The sequence below is a fragment of the Anabas testudineus genome, chromosome 1 (assembly GCF_900324465.2).
Source record: "Anabas testudineus chromosome 1, fAnaTes1.2, whole genome shotgun sequence".
NCBI classification, from domain to species: Eukaryota; Metazoa; Chordata; class Actinopteri; order Anabantiformes; family Anabantidae; genus Anabas; species Anabas testudineus.
The window spans coordinates 16,340,759-16,366,968 of record NC_046610.1 but is presented as its reverse complement, the minus strand read 5'-3'; the positions used below and the strand labels follow the sequence as shown (position 1 = coordinate 16,366,968).

The window sequence follows — 26,210 nt, the reverse complement described above, 5'->3', positions numbered from 1 at the left end:
AGTGAACAGTGTGAAAAGGAAAAGTGGTAAGCATAATTTATTTTTTTCAAAACCCATGATAGATATATTGTTAAATAGGCTATAAATAATAAAATAAAGTAGCTTGAAGAGTGAATCAAGCCTCTTAATTTTGTTTGACTTTAAGTAAATAAGCTGAACATTTACATTGATTCTACTCTTCTCTTAGTGTACTCATTATTTCACTGATGTGAAATCTAGAGTAGAATCTCTGGATTGTGCGGAATTGTTCGGCGCTCACTGGACAGCAGGGTAGACAATATGGAAATCCCAGAGTTTACAGTATTGTTTCATCAATATTTTATGTCTGGGACAATGCTGTTACAGTCAGCAAATATTTTTACTCCTTGTGAGTCCTAAAGTGGTCACAGTGGCCAATGTCCTACAACACAACAACAGGGTGCATTGATTAATTGACTTATTCATTTGTATAATTTACTTTCTTCTGTTTTAATGCAGTCACATTTTTGCAAAACTGACAAAGTACAATTCATCAAAAAGTGAAATAAAATATTCAAGTCTTATGTCTGATAAAAAGTAAAATAGTACTAAGTAAGTAAAACATTCACAGGTTTCTGGTTGTGTGGTTCATAAGTTTAAGTTCCCCTTTGACATTAAATACCCCACTGAAGAAAAAACAAAACACAATACACAAACACTTTTTGTTAAAATTAGGACGGATAATGGAAATGTAAAAGAAAACAAAATCCTTCATGTCAGGAAAAAAATCCCCTGACAGACCAGTAGTAGTCTAAAATCACATTAGATGGACATTTAATGAGACATTCAGTAAGTGGCCAGTGTAATGTACAGTATATTGGAAACAGGACAAAATCATCTTCATCAACCAAATATTATTTAAACGACACGAAAAAGCATTATGGCCATAATGAGGACAATTTAAAGTCTTAATTCTTATAACCACACTGTGTTTACACAAGGTATTTTGACGACACTGTGTTAAAGTTGATTTATTCTCAACATTTCAACTTTGTCTCAAAGTTTATGCTTTAATCTCAACATGATAACATCTTCATGTCCCTAATGCTCCATCATAAATGTATTATCAGCAGCAAATAATGTATAATGTATTTTGTTCTTATAGTGTCCAGGAAACCAAACATGACTAAAACAAAGACTAAAACAATTTACTTGAGAAAAAGGTTTTGTTTTACTGAAAATGTCCCTGTTTGCTTGAACCAGTCAACGTCCATTTATACTGTGAGTACACTACCTTTGTGCCTGTTTGCATATTTCTACTTTACCTGAAAGTGCAGGTCCGATTCTGTTTGGCTCCACAGTGTGACATGTATCTTCGTTTTGATAAATCATTTCTGAACCTTTCCCCTTGATGTGAGATCCTGATGGTTCCTCTACATTAACATAGATATTCAGTTGATCCATGATGTTCAGCTGCACTGACTGCCCAATTCGTTCTTTCTGTTTAAATTTCTGTGATGAAAACGGGGCGGTGTTATAAAGGAGTACGAGAAATATTAGGTAACGATTAACAGGAACCTGAGGACTGGTGGATTGAAGATGAGAAAATATCCATTCCTTCTGTAGGTCAAAGCACGGCTGCTAAAGACATCTTTAATCTCACTCATATTATAAGTAATCAATGGTTACTTATTAAGTGAGTGTGTACACAATTACACATGACAAGTCATTTATAAATAAACTGTTACTGCACATTCTGCAATACATCAATAAAGAGTCACAAACCCAATCTGTCTTTCTGTGTAGTACATATGTAGCACAGTGATATTTCCCATTTCCAGTAACACTGTACGATATCTTAACCATCGGGTTGTGGAGAGATCTGAGGCTTTTTGTTCCAGCAAAAAAAGTGAAACAGAATTGGGAACAAGCGAGTGAGGTCAGAATACCCCACAATGTCTCTGGAGGACACGACTACTTTATCAGCAACTGTAACAGCACAAACATACAGATATGAAAGCTGTCCTGTACACATTCATTTTTAGTACGAACAAGACTGTGAGATCAGGGCAGAGTTGCTGCCGCTACTCAGCAAAATCTTCAAAGAAATATGTGGAGCAGACTTAGACACATTGAATACTCGCTCTTGAGTAGCTGTCAGAGCAACTGACAAAGCACACTGATTCTGTGGATGTCCAGCCTGACCACAACTGAAACATTCGTTGAAACGGTTGGTTTTGGTGCTCTTAAGTTTCCACCTACTAAAACTATCCTAATATTTTACCTCTCTGACGAAAGATCAGTTTCCACAAATTGATAAAGAACCCTTGTCCCTCTGTATTTCCTGAGGACAACACATACACACAGGTGACTATAACCCAAACAGTTTCTTCATTGACTCACCCCCTACAGTGCCTTTCCTAGTTCCTTTGGATGCAACAGTGGAAATGCTTTTGGTCCTCTGTCTTAACTCGATTTTTGTAGAGGAGGTTGAGGCTGAATATTCTTACGACCATCAGTGCACCCCTCTTCTGACACCAAATTGTTATGGCAAATTCTGCAGTGCATCAATAAAGAGTAGCAAAACAATCTGTCTTTTTATGGTTTTAATCTTGGCCAAGATAGAAGTACATGAACAGCACACAAAGCACTGTCAGTGTAGTTCTGAGGTTAATGGTCACATATATTCCCCTTCATATAGTTCAGCAGCATCCCAACCTACAACTCTTTCTCATTGGCTGTACTCAGTTACATTTCCTCTTATGTTATAGAACATGTTATCTACCAAGGCGGGAACCAGATGCGCCTGGGTTCTGTCATTTTTGACAGCTCCTATTGCTGCCTTACATTTTCCCTTCGTAAACACAGTTTCAGCTATTTTGTTGTACTTGCAGGTAAAATATAAAATTATTTTCACTCTTATTCTAAAAGAAAACCCTCGCTGCTTTACTACATTTAGAATGTGGAGCACCCTCGTTTTTCTGTAAAGCGTCTGACCTATTGTATCACATTCAGCACAGCACACGTCGAAATAGATTAGCATGCACAAGATTACTTAATTAGATTAAGAAAAGTACTCACGGGTTATTTTGTTAGATATGTAAAATGAGTCTCCAAATCACTTAACTGCTGTATGTCTAGAAAATCTTATCACATACTTTCTACTATAAATGATACAAGACAGCACTGCATGTGTATCTGTTTCGCATAATGAGACAAATATACCTGAATTGGCACAATATGAAGTACTCATACGTTTTGTACTGAGTTACTTAGTATATGAACTTGGTTACTTCACAAAGCTGAACTTAGAGTGTCTACTGGACATACTCAACTTCTGAACTGCATTTTATTGGAGGTTGTAGGAAAATACAAAAATCTTTGGAGTTGCTGTCATGAGTCAGGAGTGGGTCATTGCTTCCAGTAAGACAGTAGGGGCATTAGTTCAACAAAAAATATTCAAAATGTTCATGGGTGGGTGTAATGAAAGCTGTCTGCCACTCGTCCCGCCCATCCTCTAATGACCACACATCCAAGATGGTAAAATTCATTCAAGGTCAAAGACGCTTAAGTCTATTAAGATTACATACAATATGTTTTCAGAGGGCTTCTCCCATGTTTCCTGTTTTCCTCTCAAAATCTCTGAGATAAAGGCAAGTAGATGTTCAGAAGTAAAAAGGCCTTGATTAAGTGTGGGCTGACACAACAAAACATCATACCAACACATATCAGCTTGTCAGCTTTTCTCAGGGTGTTTTTGACACACAATGAACTGTGTCATAGTAATTCCACACGTGTATTGTATCTGTTTACTGATGTGTAAACCCGGAACCAAGGATATAAGCAACCCTGGTCACAGAGAGCCACAGACCTTTGGCTCTCTAGGACCAGAGTTGCCTACCCCGGACCAAGAACAGACTATCAAGCCACTAGGAGTAACTAGGACAAGGAAAACATCAACCACTCTAGCTAGACGCAAAATGCTAATACTTGATTCTACATGAAAAAAAAAATGTATTTACAAAAAAAATATACAGCCACAAAACATGATCTAAAAACATGAACATTACTGCTCACAGTACAACTATTACATGACAGCAGAAAAGTAATTAGTAATGAAAAGGCTTGACATTATCATTGTGTAACATCTTTGTATTATATATGTATTTATTGAACAGCTCAATGTCCTCATCTTTGATTTGTTACAGTAAGGATGTAATAAAGAAATATAATTACATTTACAGTAGCCCTGTAAAATAAAATACTGTGAAGGTTACAGTAGCGGGCATGAACATCACTGTACTGTCCTTCATTATACAACATCTTTAGAACTACTGTAAGGAAAGAATCTAATCTTCTATAAAGTGATTTACAGATACTTGCTGGCTAACTGTTCATTGTTCAGTCATTTTAACAATTGCCCAACAGTGTAGTTTTACATTTTTCCACAAGTTCCAAGTGTAAGCAATAAATTGGCAATTTAAAAAATTGGTAAATTACTCTTGTATTTACACACACTCTTTGAATTGCAGAATAATTTAATTTGAACTCAATAATAAACTGTGCAGCCAGATTGCCATGAATACAAAAGAAGTTGCAAAAGATTATGTTTGCATATGTTAATAAGCTACTATACTGTGCTTTGCTCAGCATTGTGTTAGTGCTGGATTGACAAGTTTAGCTGACACTGGGAAATGCAACTTGTGTTACACTACCAGTGAAAGGTTTTAGAGCACCTCAAATTATTCTAGTTTTTTTTTTTCACTTGATTGATTTCAGTTGGTGTGAACAAACTCTCTAGCAGTTTAAGGATTAACTTTCTTCTATTTCAGATCATTCACGGGCATTAAACTACCTAAATTATAACAACTTTGGAAAAATGCTGGTGTAAAACTTTTGCCCATTGGTGCATTAAGACAGGATCTTTTCACAGATCCAGAATCTTTCAAGGTGACATGATTCATCGTTCCAGCTTTTCTCCAAATCATAATTTTTTATTTCTGCACAGTCTTCATCTCTACCTGGAACACCATTTGGCTCATGACTGGACCAGTAGCTGAAAACAAAACAGCAAACTATCACCAAAAAGCATTTTAAAGATTAAAATAATGACAGGTAAATACAATATTTTATAACTCAAAACCAAAATGTTTTGCTTAAAATGATTCAAATCATTTAATGTGTGTAATTTAACTAAAAGAAGTTTGAAGTAGTAAGATCTGTATCTGTGAAATGCAGAAGTGCTGTGTGGAGAAAGATTAAATCTGGATCCTATATGACTCATAACACCACTCAGTGCACCATGAAAAACAAATGTGTGTGTGCACCTTGTGGTGAGCGGAGTCCCATCCACCCATTTCCATTTTCCCTCTCTCTCCATGTCAGTCAGTCCGATCCAGATTAGTTGTTTAAATGTTCTTGTGAATTCCTTGTTGACAGAGAAACAGTCATCAACATAATGTGAAAACAATGTTAATCATTTTATTAACAGGAAAACAGGAAATGCTCACTGCCAAAGGCGAGAGTAATAACTGACATAGAAAAACTAAATAACACTACACAAGGTAGGAGGAACAGACTAGCAATAAAGAAAACGAAACACTCAGTACACTTTAAACTTATCACTCTTTCTCAATATAGACACAGACCTGCTCTTCGTGGCTGTTGATAATCACCAGGTCTGCACCTTTCTGCAGGCAGTCATTTCTACTTTGTTGCCAGGATTTCTTGCCTGAAGAAATGTAATAGAAATGATTTCTGAAACTCACCCATCCCTGGGAAAACAGAGCTGTTTGAAAGAGAAAAGACTTATATAACACACCTCAGTGTCTGACAAAACTGTCAGAGGCTGAGTTTAGAGAGTTACAACTGACTATACAAAAGTTACTGGAGTAGAAATAGGGGCTTTAAATCTGCAAAAATCTAAATCTGATTCCCTTCAGACCTTTGCAATGACTAACAAGACAAATATAATATTATCTCCCCAGTATCTCAAATGTGTTGAATTTAACCATAGGATGAAAAGTCAAACCTAGTCGTGACCAGTTAAACTCCCAATGAGAACTGAATCTGAACAGATGTTTGTAAAAAAACACACAAGTCGAGTATTTAAGTTAACAAGAATAAAATAATATTTACCATCTCTTCTCTTCAGATCATTTCTCTCGTTGGTTGTGTCCTCGAACCTTTTTTGGAGCTGATCTTGTTCTTCAGTCAGGTTCCTGTAACTGGTCTGTAACTGGTCTTGTTCTTTAGTCAGATTATTGTAACTGGTCTGTAACTGGTCTTTCTCTTTAGTCAGGTTATTGTAACTGGTCTGTAACTGGTCTTTCTCTTTAGTCAGGTTCTTGTAACTGGTTTGTAACTGGACCATCTCCATCTCCCATTTTGAGCTGTCTTTATTGTCTGTGTGACACACAAACAACAAACACTATTAACCAGCATCACCCACTGTCTTTTATTAGGATGTAAACAAAGTACTTACATAGAGAAGCCAGAGTTATGAGTCCAATGAGGAGGAGGAGACACAGCAGACCTAGAACCACTGCAGCAGCTCTCCAGGAACTCTTCTTTAATGTTTCACTCCAGCCAAGACTCTGCAAGCCTTAAGAAAAGTGGGTGAAAAAATGGATTGATTGATATTTGTAAAATTTTTTGTTGTTGTTGTTGTTGTTTGTTTTTCATAACTTTTTTATCTTTTTAACTTTACACAGATTCACATTACAGAGAAAATCAAAGAAGGATCCAACGTGCTCAGAACTCAGGCAATCAGCACTCTCCCCCTACTTACAAGACCTATTGTAATAATGACTTATAGTCTAGAAATCATGCAGCCCCACCCGTTTTCAGAGCAACACAGAACCTTCCAGATCAGCAACTGCTCCCAGACAGTTCTCTCCTGAATCTTTGTTCCAAGTTTCGTCATGGTTCCAGCCTCGTTGCTGCCTGTATTTCCCGCATGCCCTTATTTTGACAACTTCCTGTTTCCTCCTCCCAGTCTGATTACCTTCACTCACCTAATTGATTGCACCTGGTTTCCCCCACACTACTTATACTGGCCTGCTCACCTGTCTGCCCTGCCAGATAGTCTGTTCTCAGCTCCTGAACACTATCCAGCGTTTCTTTTGGACTGACTTCTGTTGGATTTTTCAGACTCTGCCTGCCCTGGACCCCTTCTCTTGCCTGACCCCGCTGGTGCTGTGAGTTCTGCTTATTCCCCCTGCTCACAGTGCCAGACCTGGACCTGTATCTGCCCGATTCCCCTTCCCGGACCTGCACCCCTTCTTTCCTGTCTCTATCGGATTCCCCCTCACTGGACCAGCCTGACCTGACCCTGCTTCCCATCTACACCTCTGGTTCTTTAAGTGTTTTCCCTCTGATCTGTTTTCTCCCTCCTTGTTCCCTTCCCTGCTCAGACTGTTTGGACCTCTTTAGTGTTTTGACCTGGATTGTCTTTCTGTTGTGGATTTTGCCTGCCGGACTTATCTCTGAACTGCCTAACTGTGTATGACCTGGATTACCCTCGACCTCAGATATTAGCCTGTTGGATTTATTGTTTGGACTGCCTGTGTACATAACCCCAGACTGTTTTCCCACACTGTCTTTTGGACATTGGATTTTGTCACATTCTGTGACTGTTTGTTCATTGTACTTCTGTGATATTCTGGTTACACTCCAATCTCCACCTTTTGTCAGTCGCCACTCCTACCATTCACCATCTCCATTGTCCTCCATTTGTTCCATGTGCTCCCTGTTGGTCAGCCATCTTGGTTGTGACGTCACTTCCAGTTTCCACCCAGACCACCATACTCGCCCTATTTTATCTCCATCTAGTGACTGTTGAATTTATAGATTTACGGTTGTTCTGTTATAAATAAAGATTGACAACTCAGTCCCGTCCTGTGTAATCTCCAGCCATGGAGTCCTTCCTCAAGCTTGTGACAAGTGTTTTCCCCAAGTTAAGATGTCAATAGACAACCACTATGAGATTCTGTCTTTCCATGCTAATAATTCCCCTCAGCTTCCAGCTGTTCTTGACACCACGTGGTTGAGGAAACATAACCCCTACACTGAGTGGGGAAGAGATCAAATCTTGGGCTGGAGGGTAAACTGTCTTACTACTTGTCTCTGTGCTGCTGCCTCTCTCTCTGCAGATCCATCTAGTGATAAGAAGGAGGAGATTATCCCAGGCCTTTTTAAGGTACCAATTGAATTTGATCCACCCATCTTTATCACGAGAAGATCCCACTTTTTCTTTTTGAGGAAGAAGCATGTTGTGCTTCATTCCTGCATAGATTTCTTTGGCCTACTCCAAATCGCCATCATAAACCGGTACCCACAGCTCCACATCTCATCTGTCATCCTGCAACTATTCTCTAAACTCAATCTCAAAAATGCATACTACAATCTGTGAGGGCAATTAGTGGAAGACCCAGTAGGCCACTTTGAGAGCCACCTGCTGTGTTTCAATGATGTATTAGGAGACCCCCCTCTGCCCAAGCATCTTTCAGAAGATGCAGGAAGATTCAGAAGAGCCCACTCTGCACATCTCAAGATTGTTTCTTCCAATAAAAGTGGGCAAAAAAACTATTTGGTTGCAGAGGTCCATCACCCTGGTCAGAGAGTGTGGCTCTCCTCCTCCGACATTCCCGCCATGTTGACTGCGGAAACTCTCGCCCAGATTAATTGACCCTTTTCCATTACCGAAGTCTGTGGTGGCCCATTTCTGTCTCCCCAGACTACTGTGTATCCATCCAACTTTCCAATGTCTCCAAACTAAAGCCATAGTTTTAGTCATGGTTTTTCAGCTCAGCTTTCTGTCATGACCATATTCGGTTTAACTACCTCTTCTCTGTCAGGCCGCCCTCTCTCCTTGTCTCACTCAGCTAATTAAAACTGTATCAGTTTCACCTGTGTTTTGCCTTTTAGGTAGGTCTGCATTGCTCACTCCCCTGTCGGTTTGTCTGAAGCCACGCGCCAGCCTTTTGTTCTCCAGATCTCCTGAACCCTGTATCAGACCTGATTGACTGACCTCAGACCTAACCTATAGCAGAACCTTGACTAGTGGCAGTCTGTCCCTCTGTGCTCTGTGTTGTTGCTCTGCTTTACGGAGATTATTCTTAGATTATGGAACTTGGACTGTGGATGTTGATTCATGGATATTAATATGTGGGTCCTGGAGTGTGGAAGTCAGACTACACTCGGTAAATTAATTCCTGGACTAACACATTTACCAGATCAACCAGTGGACTACAAACCCATTAACAATCAACGAACAGTAAAGTCAGCAATCCTCTACAGTCAAATGATTGTGTCTGGAAAAAAACTACAGTATAGTGACAGGTTTCTGTCTGGGTTGCAGTTTGTTCCCCTTTCACATAAAATACATCTATGTAGAGAAAAAATGCCACAATACACAAACCGTTTCAAAAATGAGGAAGTACCATAGAAATGAAAAAGAAAACGTAAATCTTTGGGAAAAAGATCCTAGTGGTTTATCATCTTGTGATATGGAAATGTATAATAGTGTACAGTCGTTATATAGGACACAGTAATAAAAAAGGATTTCTATATTGTTACACGTGGAGACAACAGTAAGCAAAATACTACTGGTAACAGGGCTCAGTGATGACAACCAAATATTATATTTGTAAAATACACACACACATATATATATATATATATATATATATATATATATATATATATATATATATATATATATATATATATATATATATATATAATTTCTTTGTGACATATATATTTCTATGTGTGTGTGTGTGTGTGTGTGTGTGTGTGTGTGTGTGTGTGTGTGTGTACTGATAAGAATCTCCACATATTTGCATGAACCAGTCAACATCTTGTTGTACTGTGTGTAAAATACATTTGTGCCTGTTTGCATATGTACATTACCTGAGAGTGCAGATGTAATTCTGTTTGGCTCCACAGTGTGACATTTATCTTCGTTTTGATAAAGGATTTCTGAACCGTTCATCTTCCTTGTCCAATAAATGCAAGATTCTGATGGTTCCTCTACATTGACAAACAGATCCAGTGCATCCATGATGACCAGTTGTCCCGACTGCTCAGTTTGTTCCTTCTGTTTGACTTTCTTTAATGAAAACAGGGCGTTAATATAAAAGAATAAGCAAAATATGTATTCATGTGACTCTTAAGAGGAAACTGAGGTTTGTAAGGTTAAATCACTGCTGGTAAATGCTTCAAACATCATTGTGCTAACTCCCAACATTTCAATTAGGCTTTTATTCTGAGAAAAAACTCTTAGTTTGTTTATATGCACATGCTTCTTTTGTACATTTAGTGAGACTGAATGTTATTTCTTTACCATAGGAACATAAGCTCATTTCATACAAGTGCACTTTTCCACTAATCTAAACATCTTGGCAGGTCTGGGGTACTTGCAATCGCATTAATGGATAGGCACACATTATGACATACTGACACAGTACTTGCACATTTTCTAAGTACTGATGGATTATTTTGTTACATATGTAAAATGAGTCTTCTTGAAAAGGCAACTAATTTGCTATAAAATTAGTTTCCTGGCTAATTGTTGCCAGCAACATCCTGTTGTTTTAATAATTTTCTAACAGTGTAATTTTAAAATTAGTGGGGGCAGTACCAACTGTAAGTGATGAATTATCAATATTACAAACTAGCCAGAGATAGTTTGTAATATTGATGTAATATATATATATTACATTAATATTACCAACTATCTAACAGAGGCACATAGTAGGTTTTAGACCAACACAACGATAGAGACTAGTTTCTGAGATTCACTAGTTCCACTAGTTCAGGAGAGGAAACTGGAGATCTAATTTTGTACCCGCTGTTTGTTTAGGGTGACAAAAGAAATACAGGATATTTACTCTCACTAATTAAGCAAGATAAAAACTGTTGCCCCACAGCAAGGTGGACCCTGGTTCAAGTCCACTTCTCATGTCTGTGTGGGTTCTCTCCAGGTACTTTGTGGTTACCAGACCAGACCAGAGTTGCCTACCCTGGACCCAGAACAGACTATCAAGCCGCAAGGAGTAACTAGGACAAGGAAAACATCAACCAGTCAAAATGCAAAATGCAAATACTCGACTCTACATGAAAAAATGTATTAAAAGAAATAATAAAATAACCACAAAATGTGATCTAACAACATGAAAAACATTACTCCTCACAGTACAACCATAATGTATAGATAATAGCCTACCTTCTTAAGGCAGCATGCCTGGATGTTTATTTCTTCCTGAAGCTGATCTTGTTGGTCATGTTAACAATGGATTTCTAAATCCCAAAAAACTGAGTAAGATGTAGTAACAGAAAAAAAAAAAAACTCAGTGCAGTGGATCATTCATATAATATTCTTCATTTAGAATTGTTTATCATTTAATTGGCAGATGTAATGATGATAAATGGGACCTAACATTGTACTGAACTAACAAATTACAAAATGTTTTAATGTAAACAGCCCTTCACTTTTCTCTGTGTTTTTGGTCTCTGTCTGACTGAAGAATGTGGCTGCTTAATGCTCAGCTATGTTCAACACCTAGTGTCTTAAATTTGCAATTTCAATTTCAATAAAACAAGGGTTAAAAGGAAACTAGGAAAATAGTTAAACCACATAGAGCTGGAATGGGACAGTTCATTTTTATGTATTACGTCTTTAATGTTATATTCAGACCCTGTTTTTTTAATTTAGTTTTTTTATTTTCAAAGACTCAAAAAAAAAGGACACAGTTTCAGTCTGTCTCATGAAAGTAACGCATTCTTTGATTTGCAGGGTCATTTAATTTAAACTCAATTATAATGAATAATAAAATGTACAGCCAGATTTCCATGAATGCAGAAGACGTTGCAAAAGATTATGTTTGCATATGTTAATAAGCTACACTGTACTTTGCTTAGCGTTGTGTTAGTGCTGGATTGACAAGTTTAGCTGACACTGGGAAATGCAACTTGTGTTACACTATCAGTCAAATGTTTTAGAGCACCTCAAATTAGTCTAGTTTTATTACAATATGAGTAGTTTAATGTTTCATTGTCCCCAGTGTGCTGAAAATGAAGCATAGAAACTGTAGGAAAGCTCTTTAATTGTTTCCAGTTTGTGTGAACAAACTCTCTAGCAGGTTAACGATTAGCTTTCCTAAATTTCAGGTCATTCACAGGCATTAAACCACCTAAATCATAACAACTTTGGAAAAATGCTGGTGCATTCATTGGTGCATTAAGACAGGATCTTTTCACAGATCCAGAATCTTTCAAGGTGACATGATTCATCGTTCCAGCTTTCTTCCAAATCATAATTTTTTATTTCTGCACAGTCTTCATCTCTACCTGGAACACCATTTGGCTCATGACTGGACCAGTAGCTGAAAACAAAAAAGCAAACTATCACCAAAAAGCATTTTGATGGTGACAGGTAAATACAATATTTTCCAGGATCAACTCAAAACCAAAATGTTTTGCTTAAAAATAATTCAAATCATTTTATGTATGTAATTTAACTGAAAGAACCTTTAGGTAGTAAGGTCTGTATCTGTGAAATGTGAAAGTGCTGTGTGGAGAAACATCAAATCTGGATCCTATATGACTCATAACAGCACCATGAACAAACAAATATGTGTGTGCACCTTGTGGTGAGCGGAGTCCCATCCACCCATTTCCATTTTCTCTCTGTCTCCATGTCAGTCAGTCCGATCCAGATGACTTTTTTAAATGTTTTTGTGAATTCCTTGTTGACAGAGAAACAGTCATCAACATAATGTGAAAACAATGTTAATCATTTTATTCTTACGCTTCTGTCTCATCATTCATTATGTGAGTTCACAACACACACACAGGGAGTCAAAAGTGAGAGCTGTTACAGGACAGGCAGTGCAGAAGAATATTTATTATCAAAACAATCCATACACAAACTTACAGCAGGCAGGCAAAGGAAACTAAACAGGAAACGAGCGGAGTAATAACTAACATAGAAAACTAAATACACACTACAGAAGGTAGGAGGAACGGACTAGCAATAAAGAAACATAGATACAGACCTGCTCTTCGTGGCTGTTGATAATCACCAGGTCTGCACCTTTCTGCAGGCAGTCAGCTCTACTTTGTTGCCACGATTTCTTGCCTGAAGAAATGTAATAGAAATGATTTCTGAAACTCACCCATCCCTGGGAAAACAGAGCTGTTTCAAAGAGAAAAGACAACTTAATATCTTGCTTATATAACACACCTCAGTGTCTGACAAAACTGTCAGAGGCTGATTTGTGCTGGACTGGATTCATGTGCAGGCAGGAGTTGCCGTGTCAGTGAAGACCAGGGAGGCAGACTCGGGGGCAACATCAACTGATGGGGCCTGTTCCGGCTGTACCGGTAATAGCGCTGCCCTATTCGGCAACTGGAGTAGATGTACTGTCAACCCAAACTGGGACTGTTCACTTATGCGTTATCTATCTTAACTTTCCATAAACATATTCAAACTTGTACAGCTGTCTCTCCATTCAGGTTCTTCAACACCCATTTATTTCATTGTTACCATGAGAAATATGATAAATGTTTGTACACAATGAGTGAACTGTTTAAATTAGTAGATCAATTATCAGAAATAATGAAAAATATTTATCCATCAATATAATTGTTAATTGTAATAGTATTCTATTTGGTTTTGCATCCCTGCAAATTTTTATCACTGATGTTGTCTTAAGTTTTCATTTTGTTCAGAGAGTTTAGAGACTATAGAAAAGTTACTGGAGTAGAAATAAGAGGTCATACTTATGTTTTAAATCAATCAAATCAAAAATCTAAATCTGATTCCCTTCAGACTTTTGCAATGACTAACAAGACAAATATAATATTATCTCCCCAGTATCTCCAAATGTCTTGAATTTATCCATAGGATGAAAAGTCAAACTTGGTCGTGACCAGTTAAACTCCCAATGAGAACTGAATCTGAACAGAGGTTTGTAAAAAACACACAAGTCGAGTATTTAAGTTAACAAGAATAAAATAATATTTACCATCTCTTCTCTCCAGATAATTTCTCTCGTTGGTGATGTCCTCGAACCTTTTTTGGAGCTGATCTCGTTCTTCAGTCAGGTTCCTGTAACTGGTCTGTAACTGGTCTTTTTCTTTGGTCAGGTTCTCGTTACTGGTCTGTAACTGGTCTTTTTCTTTAGTCAGGTTATTGTAACTGGTCTGTAACTGGTCTTGTTCTTTGGTCAGGTTATTGTAACTGGTCTGTAACTGGTCTTGTTCTTTGGTCAGGTTATTGTAACTGGTCTGTAACTGGTCTTTTTCTTTGGTCAGGTTATTGTAACTGGTCTGTAACTGGTCTTGTTCTTTGGTCAGGTTATTGTAACTGGTCTGTAACTGGTCTTTTTCTTTGGTCAGGTTCTCGTAACTGGTCTGTAACTGGTCTTTTTCTTTAGTCAGGTTTTTGTAACTGGTCTGTAACTGGTCTTTCTCTTTGGTCAGGTTATTGTAACTGGTCTGTAACTGGTCTTTTTCTTTGGTCAGGTTCTCGTAACTGGTCTGTAACTGGTCTTTTTCTTTAGTCAGGTTTATGTGACTGGTCTGTAACTGGTCTTTCTCTTTAGTCAGGTTATTGTAACTGGTCTGTAACTGGTCTTTCTCTTTAGTCAGGTTATTGTAACTGGTCTGTAACTGGTCTTTCTCTTTAGTCAGGTTATTGTAACTGGTCTGTAACTGGTCTTTCTCTTTAGTCAGGTTCTTGTAACTGGTTTGTAACTGGACCATCTCCATCTCCCATTTTGAGCTGCCTTTAATGTCTGTGTGACACACAAACAACAAACACTGTTAACCAGCATCACCTACTGTCTTTTATTAGGATGTAACAAAGTACTTACATAGAGAAGCCAGAGTTATGAGTCCAATGAGGAGGAGGAGACACAGCAGACCCAGAACCACTGCAGCAGCTCTCCAGGAACTCTTCTTCACTGTTTCACTCCAGCCAAGACTCTGCAAGCCTTAAGAAAAGTGGGTGACATAATGGATGTTTTTTGCATAACTCACAATAGAAATATTTTGAGGAAGAAGCATGTTGTGCTTCATTCCTGCATAGATTTCTTTGGCCTGCTCCAAATCGCCATCATAAACCGGTACCCACAGCTCCACATCTCATCTGTCATCCTGCAACTATTCTCGATCTCATCTCAAAAATGCATACTACAATCTGTGAGGGCAATTAGTGGAAGACCCAGTAGGCCACTTTGAGAGCCACCTGCTGTGTTTCAATGATGTATTAGGAGACCCCCCTTTGCCAAAGCATCTTTCAGAAGATGCAGGAAGATTCAGAAGAGCCCACTCTGCACTTCTCAAGATTGTTTCTTCCAATAAAAGTGGGCAAAAAAACTATTTGGTTGCAGAGGTCCATCACCCTGGTCAGAGAGTGTGGTTCTCCTCCTCCGACATTCCCGCCATGTTGACTGCGGAAACTCTCACCCAGATTAATTGACCCTTTTCCATTACCGAAGTCTGTGGTGACCCATTTCTGTCTCCCCAGACTACTGTGTATCCATCCAACTTTCCAATGTCTCCAAACTAAAGCCATAGTTTTAGTCATGGTTTTTCAGCTCAGCTTTCTGTCATGACCATATTCGGTTTAACTACCTCTTCTCTGTCAGGCCGCCCTCTCTCCTTGTCTCACTCAGCTAATTAAAACTGTATCAGTTTCACCTGTGTTTTCCTTTTAGGTAGGTCTGCATTGCTCATTCCCCTGTCGGTTTGTCTGAAGCCACGCGCCAGCCTTTTGTTCTCCAGATCTCCTGAACCCTGTATCAGACCTGATTGACTGACCTCAGACCTAACCTATAGCAGAACCTTGACTAGTGACAGTCTGTCTCTCTGTGCCCTGATGTTGTTGCTCTGCTTTTCGGAGATTATTCTTAGATTATGGAAATTGGACTGTGGATGTTGATTCATGGATATTAATATGTGGGTCCTGGAGTGTGGAAGGTGAACTACACTCAGTAAATTAATTCCTGGACTAACACATTTACCAGATCAACCAGTGGACTACAAACCCATTAAGATGATAAACCACTAGGATCTTTTTCCCCAAGATTCAAGTTTTCTTTTTCGTTTCTATGGTACTTCCTCATTTTTGAAACGGTTTGTGTATTGTGGCATTTTTTCTCTACATAGATGTATTTTATGTGAAAGGGGAACAAACTGCAACCCAGACAGAAACCTGTCACTATACTGTAGTTTTTTTCCAGACACAATCAGTCCAAGTGGCATACTATATATATATATATATATATATATATATATATATATATATATATATATATACATAAATATAGATATATGCTTTTCAGAGCTTATTCTTATATTATGGATATTGGACTGTGGATGTGTACATTCTTTTTTACATAAATTATTTTAAGTAATTTTCTTCCTAACTAATCTTAGTTATTTAAGTTGACAAAACAACTGAAAGTACTGATAAGAATCTCCACATATTTGTATGAACCACTCAACCTCCTGTTGTACTGTGTGTAAAATACATTTGTGCCTGTTTGCATATGTACATTACCTGAGAGTGCAGATGTAATTCTGTTTGGCTTCACAGTGTGACATTTATCTTCGTTTTGATAAAGGATTTCTGAACTGTCCGTCTTCCTTTTCCAATAGATGCCAGATTCTGATGGTTCCTCTACATTGACAAACAGATCCAGTGCATCCATGATGACCAGTTGTCCCGACTGCTCAGTTTGTTCCTTCTGTTTGACTTTCTTTAATGAAAACAGGGCGTTATTATAGAAGAATAAGCAAAATATGCATTCATGTGACTCTTAAGAGGAAACTGAGGTTTGTAAGGTTGTTCTGACGCAGTACTTGCACATTTTGTAAGTACTGATGGATTATTTTGTTACATATATAAAATGAGTCTTCTTGAAAAGGCAACTAATTTGCTATAAAATTAGTTTCCTGGCTAACATGCTGTTGTTTTAATAATTTTGTAACTGTAATTTTAAAATTAGTGGGGGCAGTACCAACTGTAAGTGATGAATTAACAATATTACAAACTAGTCAGAGATAGTTTGTAATATTGATGTAATATATGTGGACTGGCTGGATGACCAGTCCCACTAATACTGACATAGAAGTCTAGTTGTCAGAAGGTAACAGAGGCACATAGTAGGTTTAGGAACCCACACAACAATAGAGACTAGTTTCTGGGATTCACTAGTTCCACTAGTTCAGGAGAGGAAACTGGAGATCTAATTTTGTACCCGCTGTCTATTTTTATGCAGAAAAAACAAAAAAATTAAAGAAATGAGAAAAAAAAATGTAATTCCTAAGGGAAACTGTCCCAGAAAACTGAGTAAGATGTAGTAAAAAAAAAAAAACTCAGTGCAGTGGATCATTCATATAATATTCTTCATTTAGAATTGTTTATCATTTAATTGGCAGATGTAATGATGATAAATGGGACCTAACATTGTACTGAACTAACAAATTACAAAATTTTTTTATTTAAATATCCCTTCACTTTTCTCTGTGTTTTTGGTCTCTGTCTGACTGAAGAATGTGGCTGCTTAATGCTCAGCTGTGTTCACCACCTAGTGTCTTAAATTTGCAATTTCAATTTCAATAAAACAAGGGTTAAAAGGAAACTAGGAAAATAGTTCAACCACATAGAGCTGGAATGGGACAGTTCATTTTTATGTATGACGTCTTTAATGTTATATTCAGTTTCATGAAGAGTTGTATGATTATATCTAGACTGTAAGAAATGTTTGTAGAAATTACGGTAAAAAACTGTTAAATAGCAACAGTATATTGCCGTTAAATGCAAAACAATATATCACCGTAATGGATACACTTTATTACTGTTAATCAAGAAACAGTACATAACTTTACTTTTTACTGTGATAGTATGTAGAAAACACACAGTTTTACTGTTAAAACATAACATTTAGCTAAAATTAATGGGAAAATACCGTGTTCCCTAAAACGTTATTTAGATAACGTTATTTAACTTGCTAGCTAACATTTGTCTTACATCTAACTGTCTTCGATATATTTGTGTTAAACAGTAATGTGTTTAGCTGGCTAAGTATACAGCAAAATGTGTAGTTGTCATTTCTGTGGCAAGTTGCTTACAACATTGAAGTACCTTAAGTAAGTTTAAGTCCTTCACAGCAGACTTCATCATAATGAACCACATTGCTTATTTAAGTGTCGACCAGACAGACATTTTGTAGATATAGAGCTTTTAAAGCTCATATTTAGTGGAGGCACAATGTATCTGCTCGTGTTAATGTTAGCGTTACTGTTGGGGCGCAGTGAACTGTCCAGTAACAGGATGTACGAATGTTTTCAAGGTCAGATCTTCCTCTACTGGCCACATGTCACGAGCACATAGAGATTTCTCTAGCAATCTCTTTTAAGGTAAATAAACTGCATTTATATTTTTATATGTTTTAAATTTGTTTAGTTGAGTCTTAGTTATCTTTACTCAGTACCTTGTCTAACAAGTTGTTTTCTGGCTGTAGAGAGGATCGTGACAGTCCAGGACGTAAACATGATGGGCAACTTGAGTCTGGTGCCAACATCTGCTCATTGTTCCAGTTTCAGAACATCGTTCCATGTCTTTTCTTCCATCATGTCAACCCCAGAGGTGTCAAGGCAAATTAGAGGTAAGCTGTGGCATAGTTTAGCAAACAATATGTAGATGCAAGCACAATTTCAATTTCACACAGTTTATGTTCTTAAAGAAAACAGCCTCATCGTACACAGAAGAAACGAGCAGTCTGAAATGTGACTGTGGATTTTCTGACTGCTTCAGTGAATGTATCATTGTATTCAGGCAGCTGTTGATGTCTTAGTGACAAAGATGTTAGTGTCTGTGTTTCACACTGATACTGTTGATAAACATATGACCAGTAAAACTATATATCAGATATCTGTGTTTAGGCATTATGTTTAAACGCTGCATCAGTGTAACATTTGCTTCTGTTTTCTGGCTGCAGAGAGGATCGTGACAGTCCACGTCATACTTGACGAACGCGAATGATGACAAGACCTGTTCAAAGTTCCAGTTCCTGAACATCATTCCACATCTGTAGAGGACTTCAGACTTTATTCAAGTGTGAACATTATAACTTAAACACCGCAAGACAAATTAGAGATAAGCTGTATTATTATCATTCACGTTAGTGTAATAAAAAATAGAAAGATGCAATCAAAATTTAAACTTGACTCAACGTGATCTTTCTTCATTATACATAGAAGAAACCAGAACTCTAAAGTATAGTTGTGAATTGTCTGACTGCCTAAGTGGAGATATCTGAGTATTTAGGCTGGTAATGCTGTTGATTGCTTGGTGATTAATATGTCAGACTCTATATTTTTCATAACATGCTCTGCAAAACTATACTTCAACTTTCTATCACGTAAAATTCATTGGAACTATGTATGTAAGGCCGTATATATGTGTGTGGGTATAATGCTCATCACCAATTTAATCAATTTAATTTTGCTTTGTTTCTGTTTTCTGGCTGCAGAGAAAAACCTGCCAGTCCACAATGTGAACCTTATGGACATCTTGGGAATCTTCTAGAAGAAATGATGACAACATACATCTTAGGTTCTAGTTTATGGAATATCACCTTCATGAGGGTCTCTAAACCATGTTGAGCACCATCTTCAGTCATGTCTGACCTATTACTCATCCTGGGCAAGTGGCCACATTTTCTTATGATGTTTATATTGTTAATTTCACTGTACATTGACCTAAAAATACGTTTTGTTTTTCAAGCTCTTAAAACTACTTTGTGAGTTAAATTGGCAGTTTACTGGATGAGATCAACACAGAATGCTTAAAGGCACAACCTTTACATTTAATGATTATAGTTTGTTGTTTTACAATGTATCTATGTGTTTATTTTGGAATTTATTATAAGTAATTGTTGACTGTAAAATCTATGCCAATCAGCTGTAATGCCTTATTTGATTTACCGTATTTTTTACAGTAAAATTCTGGCAACCCCAGCTGCTGGTATTTTACCACAACTTTTAATCTTTGTAATAATGTGTCATACATTTTCACCCTATTTTTTGCGGTGAATTCTGGCAACCCCAGCTGCTGGTATTTCACCATTAATTACACAGATTTTTTTACAGTGTAATGTGATAGTTCAGCGAGAGCAGAAAAGAAGCAGAAGAACCCGGACCCTGTTTTTTTATTTAGTTTTTTATTTTCAAAGACTCAAAAGAAAGGACACAGTTTCAGTCTGTCTCATGAAAGTCACACGTTCTTTGATTTGCAGAGTAATTTAATTTAAACTCAATTATAATGAATAATAAACTGTGCAGCCAGTGTTACACTACCAGTCAAAAGTTTTAGAGCAACTCAAATTATTCTAGTTTTATTACTAAATGAGTAGTTTAATGTTTCATTGTCCCAACTCTGCTAAAAATGAAGCCTAGAAACTGTAGGAAAGCTCTTTAATTGTTTCCAGTTTGTGTGATCAAACTCTCTAGCAGTTTAACGATTAACTTTCTTCCATTTCAGGTCATTCACAAGCATGAAACCTCCTAAATTGTAACAACTTTGGAAAAATGCTGGTGCATTCATTGGTGCATTAAGACAGGATCTTTTCACAGATCCAGAATCTTTTAGAGTTACATGATTCATTGTTCCAGCTTCTTTCCGAATCATATTTTTTTATTTCTACACAGTGTTCATTTCTACCACGTGGCTCATTACTGGACCAGTAGCTGAAAACAAGAACAAAACAAAATTACTGCTATTACCAAAAAGCATCTTAAAGATTGACATGATGACAGGTAAATAAAATATTTTCCAACTCAAAACCAAAATGTTTTGCTTAAAAATGATTCAAATCATTTTATGTGTGTAATTTAACTGAAAGACGCTTGAAGTAGTAAGATCTGTCTCTGTGAAATGCAAAAGTACTGTGTGGAGAAACATCAAATCTGGATCCTATATGACTCATAACACTGTTCAATGAACCATGAACAAACAAATATCTGTGTGCACCTTGTGGTGAGTGGAGTCCCATCCACCCATTTCCATGTTCCATCTCTCTCCATGTCAGTCAGTCCGATCCAGACGCCTTTTTTGAACTTTCTTGTGAATTCCTTGTTGACAGAGAAACAGTCATCAACATAATGTGAAAACAATGTTAATCATTTTATTCTTATGATTATGTCACATCATTCATTATGTGAGTTCCCAACACACACACAGGGAGTCAAGAGCGAGAGCTGATACAGGACAGGAGAAGAATATTTATTATAAAAACAATCAATACACAAACTTACAGCAGGCAGGCAAAAAAAAAATAAACAGGAAATGCTCACTGCCAAAGGGTGGGAGGAATAACTAACATAGAAAACTAAATACACACCACACAAGGTCGGAGGAATGAACTAGCAATAAAGAAACAAAACAATCAGTACACGTTAAGCTTTTCACTCGTACTCAACATAGACACAGACCTGCTCTTCGTGGCTGTTGATAATCACCAGGTCTGCACCTTTCTGCAGGCAGTCAGCTCTACTTTGTTGCCAGGATTTCTTGCCTGAAGAAATGTAATAGAAATGATTTCTGAAACTCACCCATCCCTGGGAAAACAGAGCTGTTTGAAAGAGAAAAGACAACTTAATATCTTGCTTATATAACACACCTCAGTGTCTGACAGAACTGTCAGAGGCTGATTTGTGCTGGACTGGATTCATGTGCAGGCAGGAGTTGCCGTGTCAGTGAAGACCAGGGAGGCAGACTCGGGGGCAACATCAACTGATGGGGCCTGTTCCGGCTGTACCGGTAATAGCGCTGCCCTATTCGGCAACTGGAGTAGATGTACTGTCAACCCAAACTGGGACTGTTCACTTATGCGTTATCTATCTTAACTTTCCATAAACATATTCAAACTTGTACAGCTGTCTCTCCATTCAGGTTCTTCAACACCCATTTATTTCATTGTTACCATGAGAAATATGATAAATGTTTGTACAATGAGTGAACTGTTTAAATTTGTAGATTAATTATCAGAAATAATGAAAAATATTTATCCATCAATATAATTGTTAATTGTAATAGTATTCTATTTGGTTTTGCATCCCTGCAAATGATATTGTCTTAAGTTTTATTTTGTTCAGAGAGTTTAGAGACTATAGAAAAGTTACTGGAGTAGAAATAAGAGGTCATACTTATGTTTAAAATCAATCAAATCAAAAATCTAAATCTAATCCCTTCAGACCGTTCCAATGACTAACAAGACAAATATAATATTATAAATATATCAAACCTAGCCGTAACTAGTTAAACTCCCAGTGAGACCTGAATCTGAACAGAGGTTTGTCAAAAACACACAAGTCGAGTATTTATGTTAACAAGAATAAAATAATATTTACCATCTCTTCTCTCCAGATAATTTCTCTCGTTGGTTGTGTCCTCGAACCTTTTTTGGGGCTGATCTTGTTCTTCAGTCAGTTTCCTGTAACTGGTCTGTAACTGGTCTTTTTCTTTAGTGAGGTTATTGTAACTAGTCTGTAACTGGTCTTTTTCTTTGGTCAGGTTCTCGTAACTGGTTTGTAACTGGTCTTTTTCTTTGGTCAGGTTCTCGTAACTGGTCTGTAACTGGTCTTTTTCTTTGGTCAGGTTCTCGTAACTGGTCTGTAACTGGTCTTTTTCTTTGGTCAGGTTCTCGTAACTGGTCTGTAACTGGTCTTTTTCTTTGGTCAGGTTATTGTAACTGGTCTGTAACTGGTCTTTTTCTTTGGTCAGGTTCTCGTTACTGGTCTGTAACTGATCTTTTTCTTTGGTCAGGTTTATGTGACTGGTCTGTAACTGGTCTTTTTCTTTAGTCAGATTATTGTAACTTGTCTGTAACTGGTCTTTTTCTGTGGTCAGGTTATTGTAACTTGTCTGTAACTGGTCTTTTTCTTTAGTCAGGTTCTCGTAACTGGTCTGTAACTGGTCTTTTTCTTTAGTCAGGTTCTCGTAACTGGTCTGTAACTGGTCTTTTTCTTTAGTCAGGTTATTGTAACTGGTCTGTAACTGGTCTTTTTCTTTGGTCAGGTTCTCGTTACTGGTCTGTAACTGGTCTTTTTCTTTGGTCAGGTTCTCGTAACTGGTCTGTAACTGGTCTTTTTCTGTGGTCAGGTTATTGTAACTGGTCTGTAACTGGTCTTTTTCTGTGGTCAGGTTATTGTAACTGGTCTGTAACTGGTCTTTTTCTTTCGTCAGGTTATTGTAACTTGTCTGTAACTGGTCTTTTTCTTTGGTCAGGTTATTGTAACTGGTCTGTAACTGGTCTTTTTCTGTGGTCAGGTTATTGTAACTGGTCTGTAACTGGTCTTTTTCTTTAGTCAGGTTATTGTAACTGGTCTGTAACTGGTCTTGTTCTTTAGTCAGGTTCTTGTGACTGGTTTGTAACTGGACCATCTCCATCTCCCATTTTGAGCTGCCTTTAATGTCTGTGTGACACACAAACAACAAACACTGTTAACCAGCATCACCCACTGTCTTTTATTAGGATGCAACAAAGTACTTACATAGAGAAACCAGAGTTATGAGTCCAATGAGGAGGAGGAGACACAGCAGACCTAGAACCACTGTAGCAACTCTCCAGGAACTCTTCTTCACTGTTTCACTCCAGCCAGGACTCTGCAACCCTTAAAAAAAGTGGGTGACAGAATGGATGGATTGATATTTGTAATGTTTTTTTGTTTTTTGCATAACTCACAATAGAAATACTAAGCTGAAAACTTATCGTTTTAACTTTACACAGATTCACATTACAGAGAGAATCAGAGAAGGATCCAATGTGCTCAGAACTTCTGATAGTCAGCACTCTCCCCCCACTTACAAGACTAATAGGGACTTTCAGTCTAGAAAACATGCAGCCCAACCTATTGGGGGGGTAAACTGTCTACTGTCTACTACTTGTCTCTGTGCTGCTGCCTCTCTCTCTGCAGATCCATCTAGTGACAAGAAGGCAATTATCCCAGGCCTTTTTAAGGTACCAATTGAATTTGATCCACCCATCTTTATCACCAGTAGATCCCACTTTGTCTTTTTGAGGAAGAAGCATGTTGTGCTTCATTCCTGCATAGATTTCTTTGGCCTACTCCAAATCACCATCATAAACCAGTACCCACTGCTCCTCATCTCATCTGTCATCCTGCAACTATTCTCTAAACTCGATCTCAAAAATGCATACTAGAATCTGTGAGGGCAATTAGTGGAAGACCCAGTAGGCCACTTTGAGAGCCACCTGCTGTGTTTCACAACTTTGTCAATGATGTATTGGGAGATCCCCCCCTCTGCCCAAGCATCTTTCAGAAGATGCAGGAAGATTCAGAAGAGCCCACTCTGTACTTCTCTGGACATTGGACTGTGGATGTGGATTAATGGATATTAATTTGTGGGTCCTGGAGTTTGGAAGCCAGACTACACTCAGTAAATTAATTCCTGGACCAACACACTTACCAGATCAACTACTGCACTACAAAAAAATTAACAATCTTGACAGGTTTTTGTTTGGGATGCAGTTTGTTCCCCTTTCTCATAAAATACATCTATGTAGAGAAAAAATGTCCCAGTACACAAACCTATTCAAAAATGAGGAAGTACCATAGAAACAAAAAAGAAAACTTAAATCTTTGGGGGAAAAGATCCTTGTGGTTTATCATCTTATGATATGGAAATTTATATTAGTGTACTGTTGTTATATAGTACACAGTAATAAAAAAGGATTTTTATACTGTTGTATAAAATATATTTCTATATTGTTACACATGGAGACAACAGTAAGCAAAATACTAAAGCCTATGCTAACAGGGCTCAGTGATGACATTGAAAATTTTACCATTGAAAACCTAAAATTATCTTCATAATCCAAATATTATATATTTGTAACATATATATAGACATTCTTTTCACATAAATCATTTAATATATTTGTCTTCCTCCACACAACTAATCTTAGTTATTAAGTTGAGGTAAAAGTGGGTGAGAGCACTTTTACTTCAAAACAACTAAAAGTACTGATAAGAATCTCCACATATTTGCATGAACCAGTCAACATCTTGTTGGGCTGTGTGTAAAATACATTTGTGCATGTTTGCATATATATATTACCTGAGAGTGCAGATGCAAGTCTGTTTGGCTCCACAGTGTGACATTTATCTTCATTTTGATTAATGATTTCTGAACTGTTCGTCTTCCTTTTCCAATAGATGCAAGACTCCGATGGTTCCTCTACACTGACAAAGACATCCAGTACACTCATGATGACCTTGTCCCGACTGCTAAGTTTGTTCCTTCTTTTTGACTTTCTGTAATGAAAACAGGGCGTTATTATAGAAGAGTAAGCAAAGTATGCATTCACGTGACTCTTAAGAGGAAACTGGGGTTAGTAAGGTTAAATCACTGCTGGTAAATGTTTTAAACATTTACAGTAGCCCTGTAAAATAAATGAATACATGCCATGACATCACAGTACTGTCCTTTATTATACAACATCTTTAGAACTACTGTAAATGGAAAGACAGCTAATCTTCTATAAATTGATTTACAGACACTTGCTGGCTAATTGTTCATTGTTCAATCATTTTAATTGTCCAACAGTGTAAAAAATTGGCCACATTATTTTTATATTTACTCCAATCATTCAGTGAGAGCAGAAAAGAAGCTTTTCACAGATCCAGAATCTTTCGAGGTGACATGATTCATCGTTCCAGGTTGACAGAGAAACAGTCATCAATATAATGTGAAAACAATGTTAATCATTTTATTCTTACGCTTCTGTCTCATCATTCATTATGTGAGTTCCCAACACACACACACAGGGAGCCAAGAGCAAGAGCTGTTACAGGACAGGCAGTGCAGAAGAATATTTATTATAAAAACAATCAATACACAAAATTACAGCAGGCAGGCAAAGGAAACTAGAAATAGAATAGAAAACTAAATACACACTACAGAAGTTAGGAGGAACGAACTAGCAATAAAGAAAACAAAACACTCAGTACACGTTAAGCTTTTCACTCATACTCAACATGGACACAGGCCTGTTTTCGGCCCATTACTTATTATATGCTCCTCTTGGACCAAATCATTTGGCAGCATATGCCCCCTTTTTCCAATGTATTTGGTTGTCTCAAATAGAAATGTGCACTCCAGGATAGTTTTTGCTATGAAATTATGTTAGGATGGCTGAAGGTGGAGGTGT

General features: G+C 37.4%; 2 protein-coding genes across 9 annotated transcripts; both read right to left on the bottom strand.

Moving 5' to 3' along the window:
* Positions 1–4,475: 4,475 nt before the first annotated feature.
* Positions 4,476–16,745, bottom strand: LOC113161694 (C-type lectin domain family 4 member M-like). 7 transcript variants are annotated; one of them, XM_026359474.1, is made up of 8 exons: positions 16,532–16,745; positions 14,841–14,960; positions 14,039–14,762; positions 9,257–9,272; positions 6,097–6,337; positions 5,607–5,746; positions 5,286–5,386; positions 4,476–5,014 (listed from the first exon to the last, which is right to left on the bottom strand). In XM_026359474.1, exons 1-8 carry the CDS (start codon positions 16,680–16,682, stop codon positions 4,870–4,872), a joined length of 1,638 nt encoding a protein of 545 aa, XP_026215259.1. In that variant the 5' UTR covers positions 16,683–16,745; the 3' UTR covers positions 4,476–4,869. The 7 variants fall into 7 exon arrangements, 5 of the variants coding, with proteins under 5 accessions (XP_026215259.1, XP_026215256.1, XP_026215258.1 ...); XR_003298768.1 differs by lacking the exons at positions 4,476–5,014; positions 5,286–5,386; positions 5,607–5,746; positions 6,097–6,337; positions 9,257–9,272 and adding exons at positions 10,030–11,022; positions 11,189–11,277; positions 12,313–12,347; positions 12,609–12,709; positions 13,020–13,159 and having other exon boundaries at positions 13,992–14,762; positions 16,532–16,741; XR_003298769.1 differs by lacking the exons at positions 4,476–5,014; positions 5,286–5,386; positions 5,607–5,746; positions 6,097–6,337; positions 9,257–9,272 and adding exons at positions 10,030–11,022; positions 11,189–11,262; positions 12,313–12,347; positions 12,609–12,709; positions 13,020–13,159 and having other exon boundaries at positions 13,992–14,762; positions 16,532–16,741.
* LOC113161689 (C-type lectin domain family 4 member M-like) lies at positions 12,716–25,290 on the bottom strand. Of its 2 annotated transcripts, XM_026359463.1 has the most exons (6): positions 25,118–25,290; positions 23,530–23,649; positions 22,387–23,451; positions 21,469–21,608; positions 21,008–21,108; positions 20,232–20,724 (listed from the first exon to the last, which is right to left on the bottom strand). In XM_026359463.1, the coding sequence occupies exons 1-6, from the start codon at positions 25,266–25,268 to the stop codon at positions 20,589–20,591; spliced, it is 1,713 nt and encodes a 570-aa protein (XP_026215248.1). In that variant the 5' UTR covers positions 25,269–25,290; the 3' UTR covers positions 20,232–20,588. The 2 variants fall into 2 exon arrangements, with proteins under 2 accessions (XP_026215249.1, XP_026215248.1); XM_026359464.1 differs by lacking the exons at positions 20,232–20,724; positions 21,008–21,108 and adding an exon at positions 12,716–13,019.
* Between the last annotated feature and the right edge of the window lie 920 nt (positions 25,291–26,210).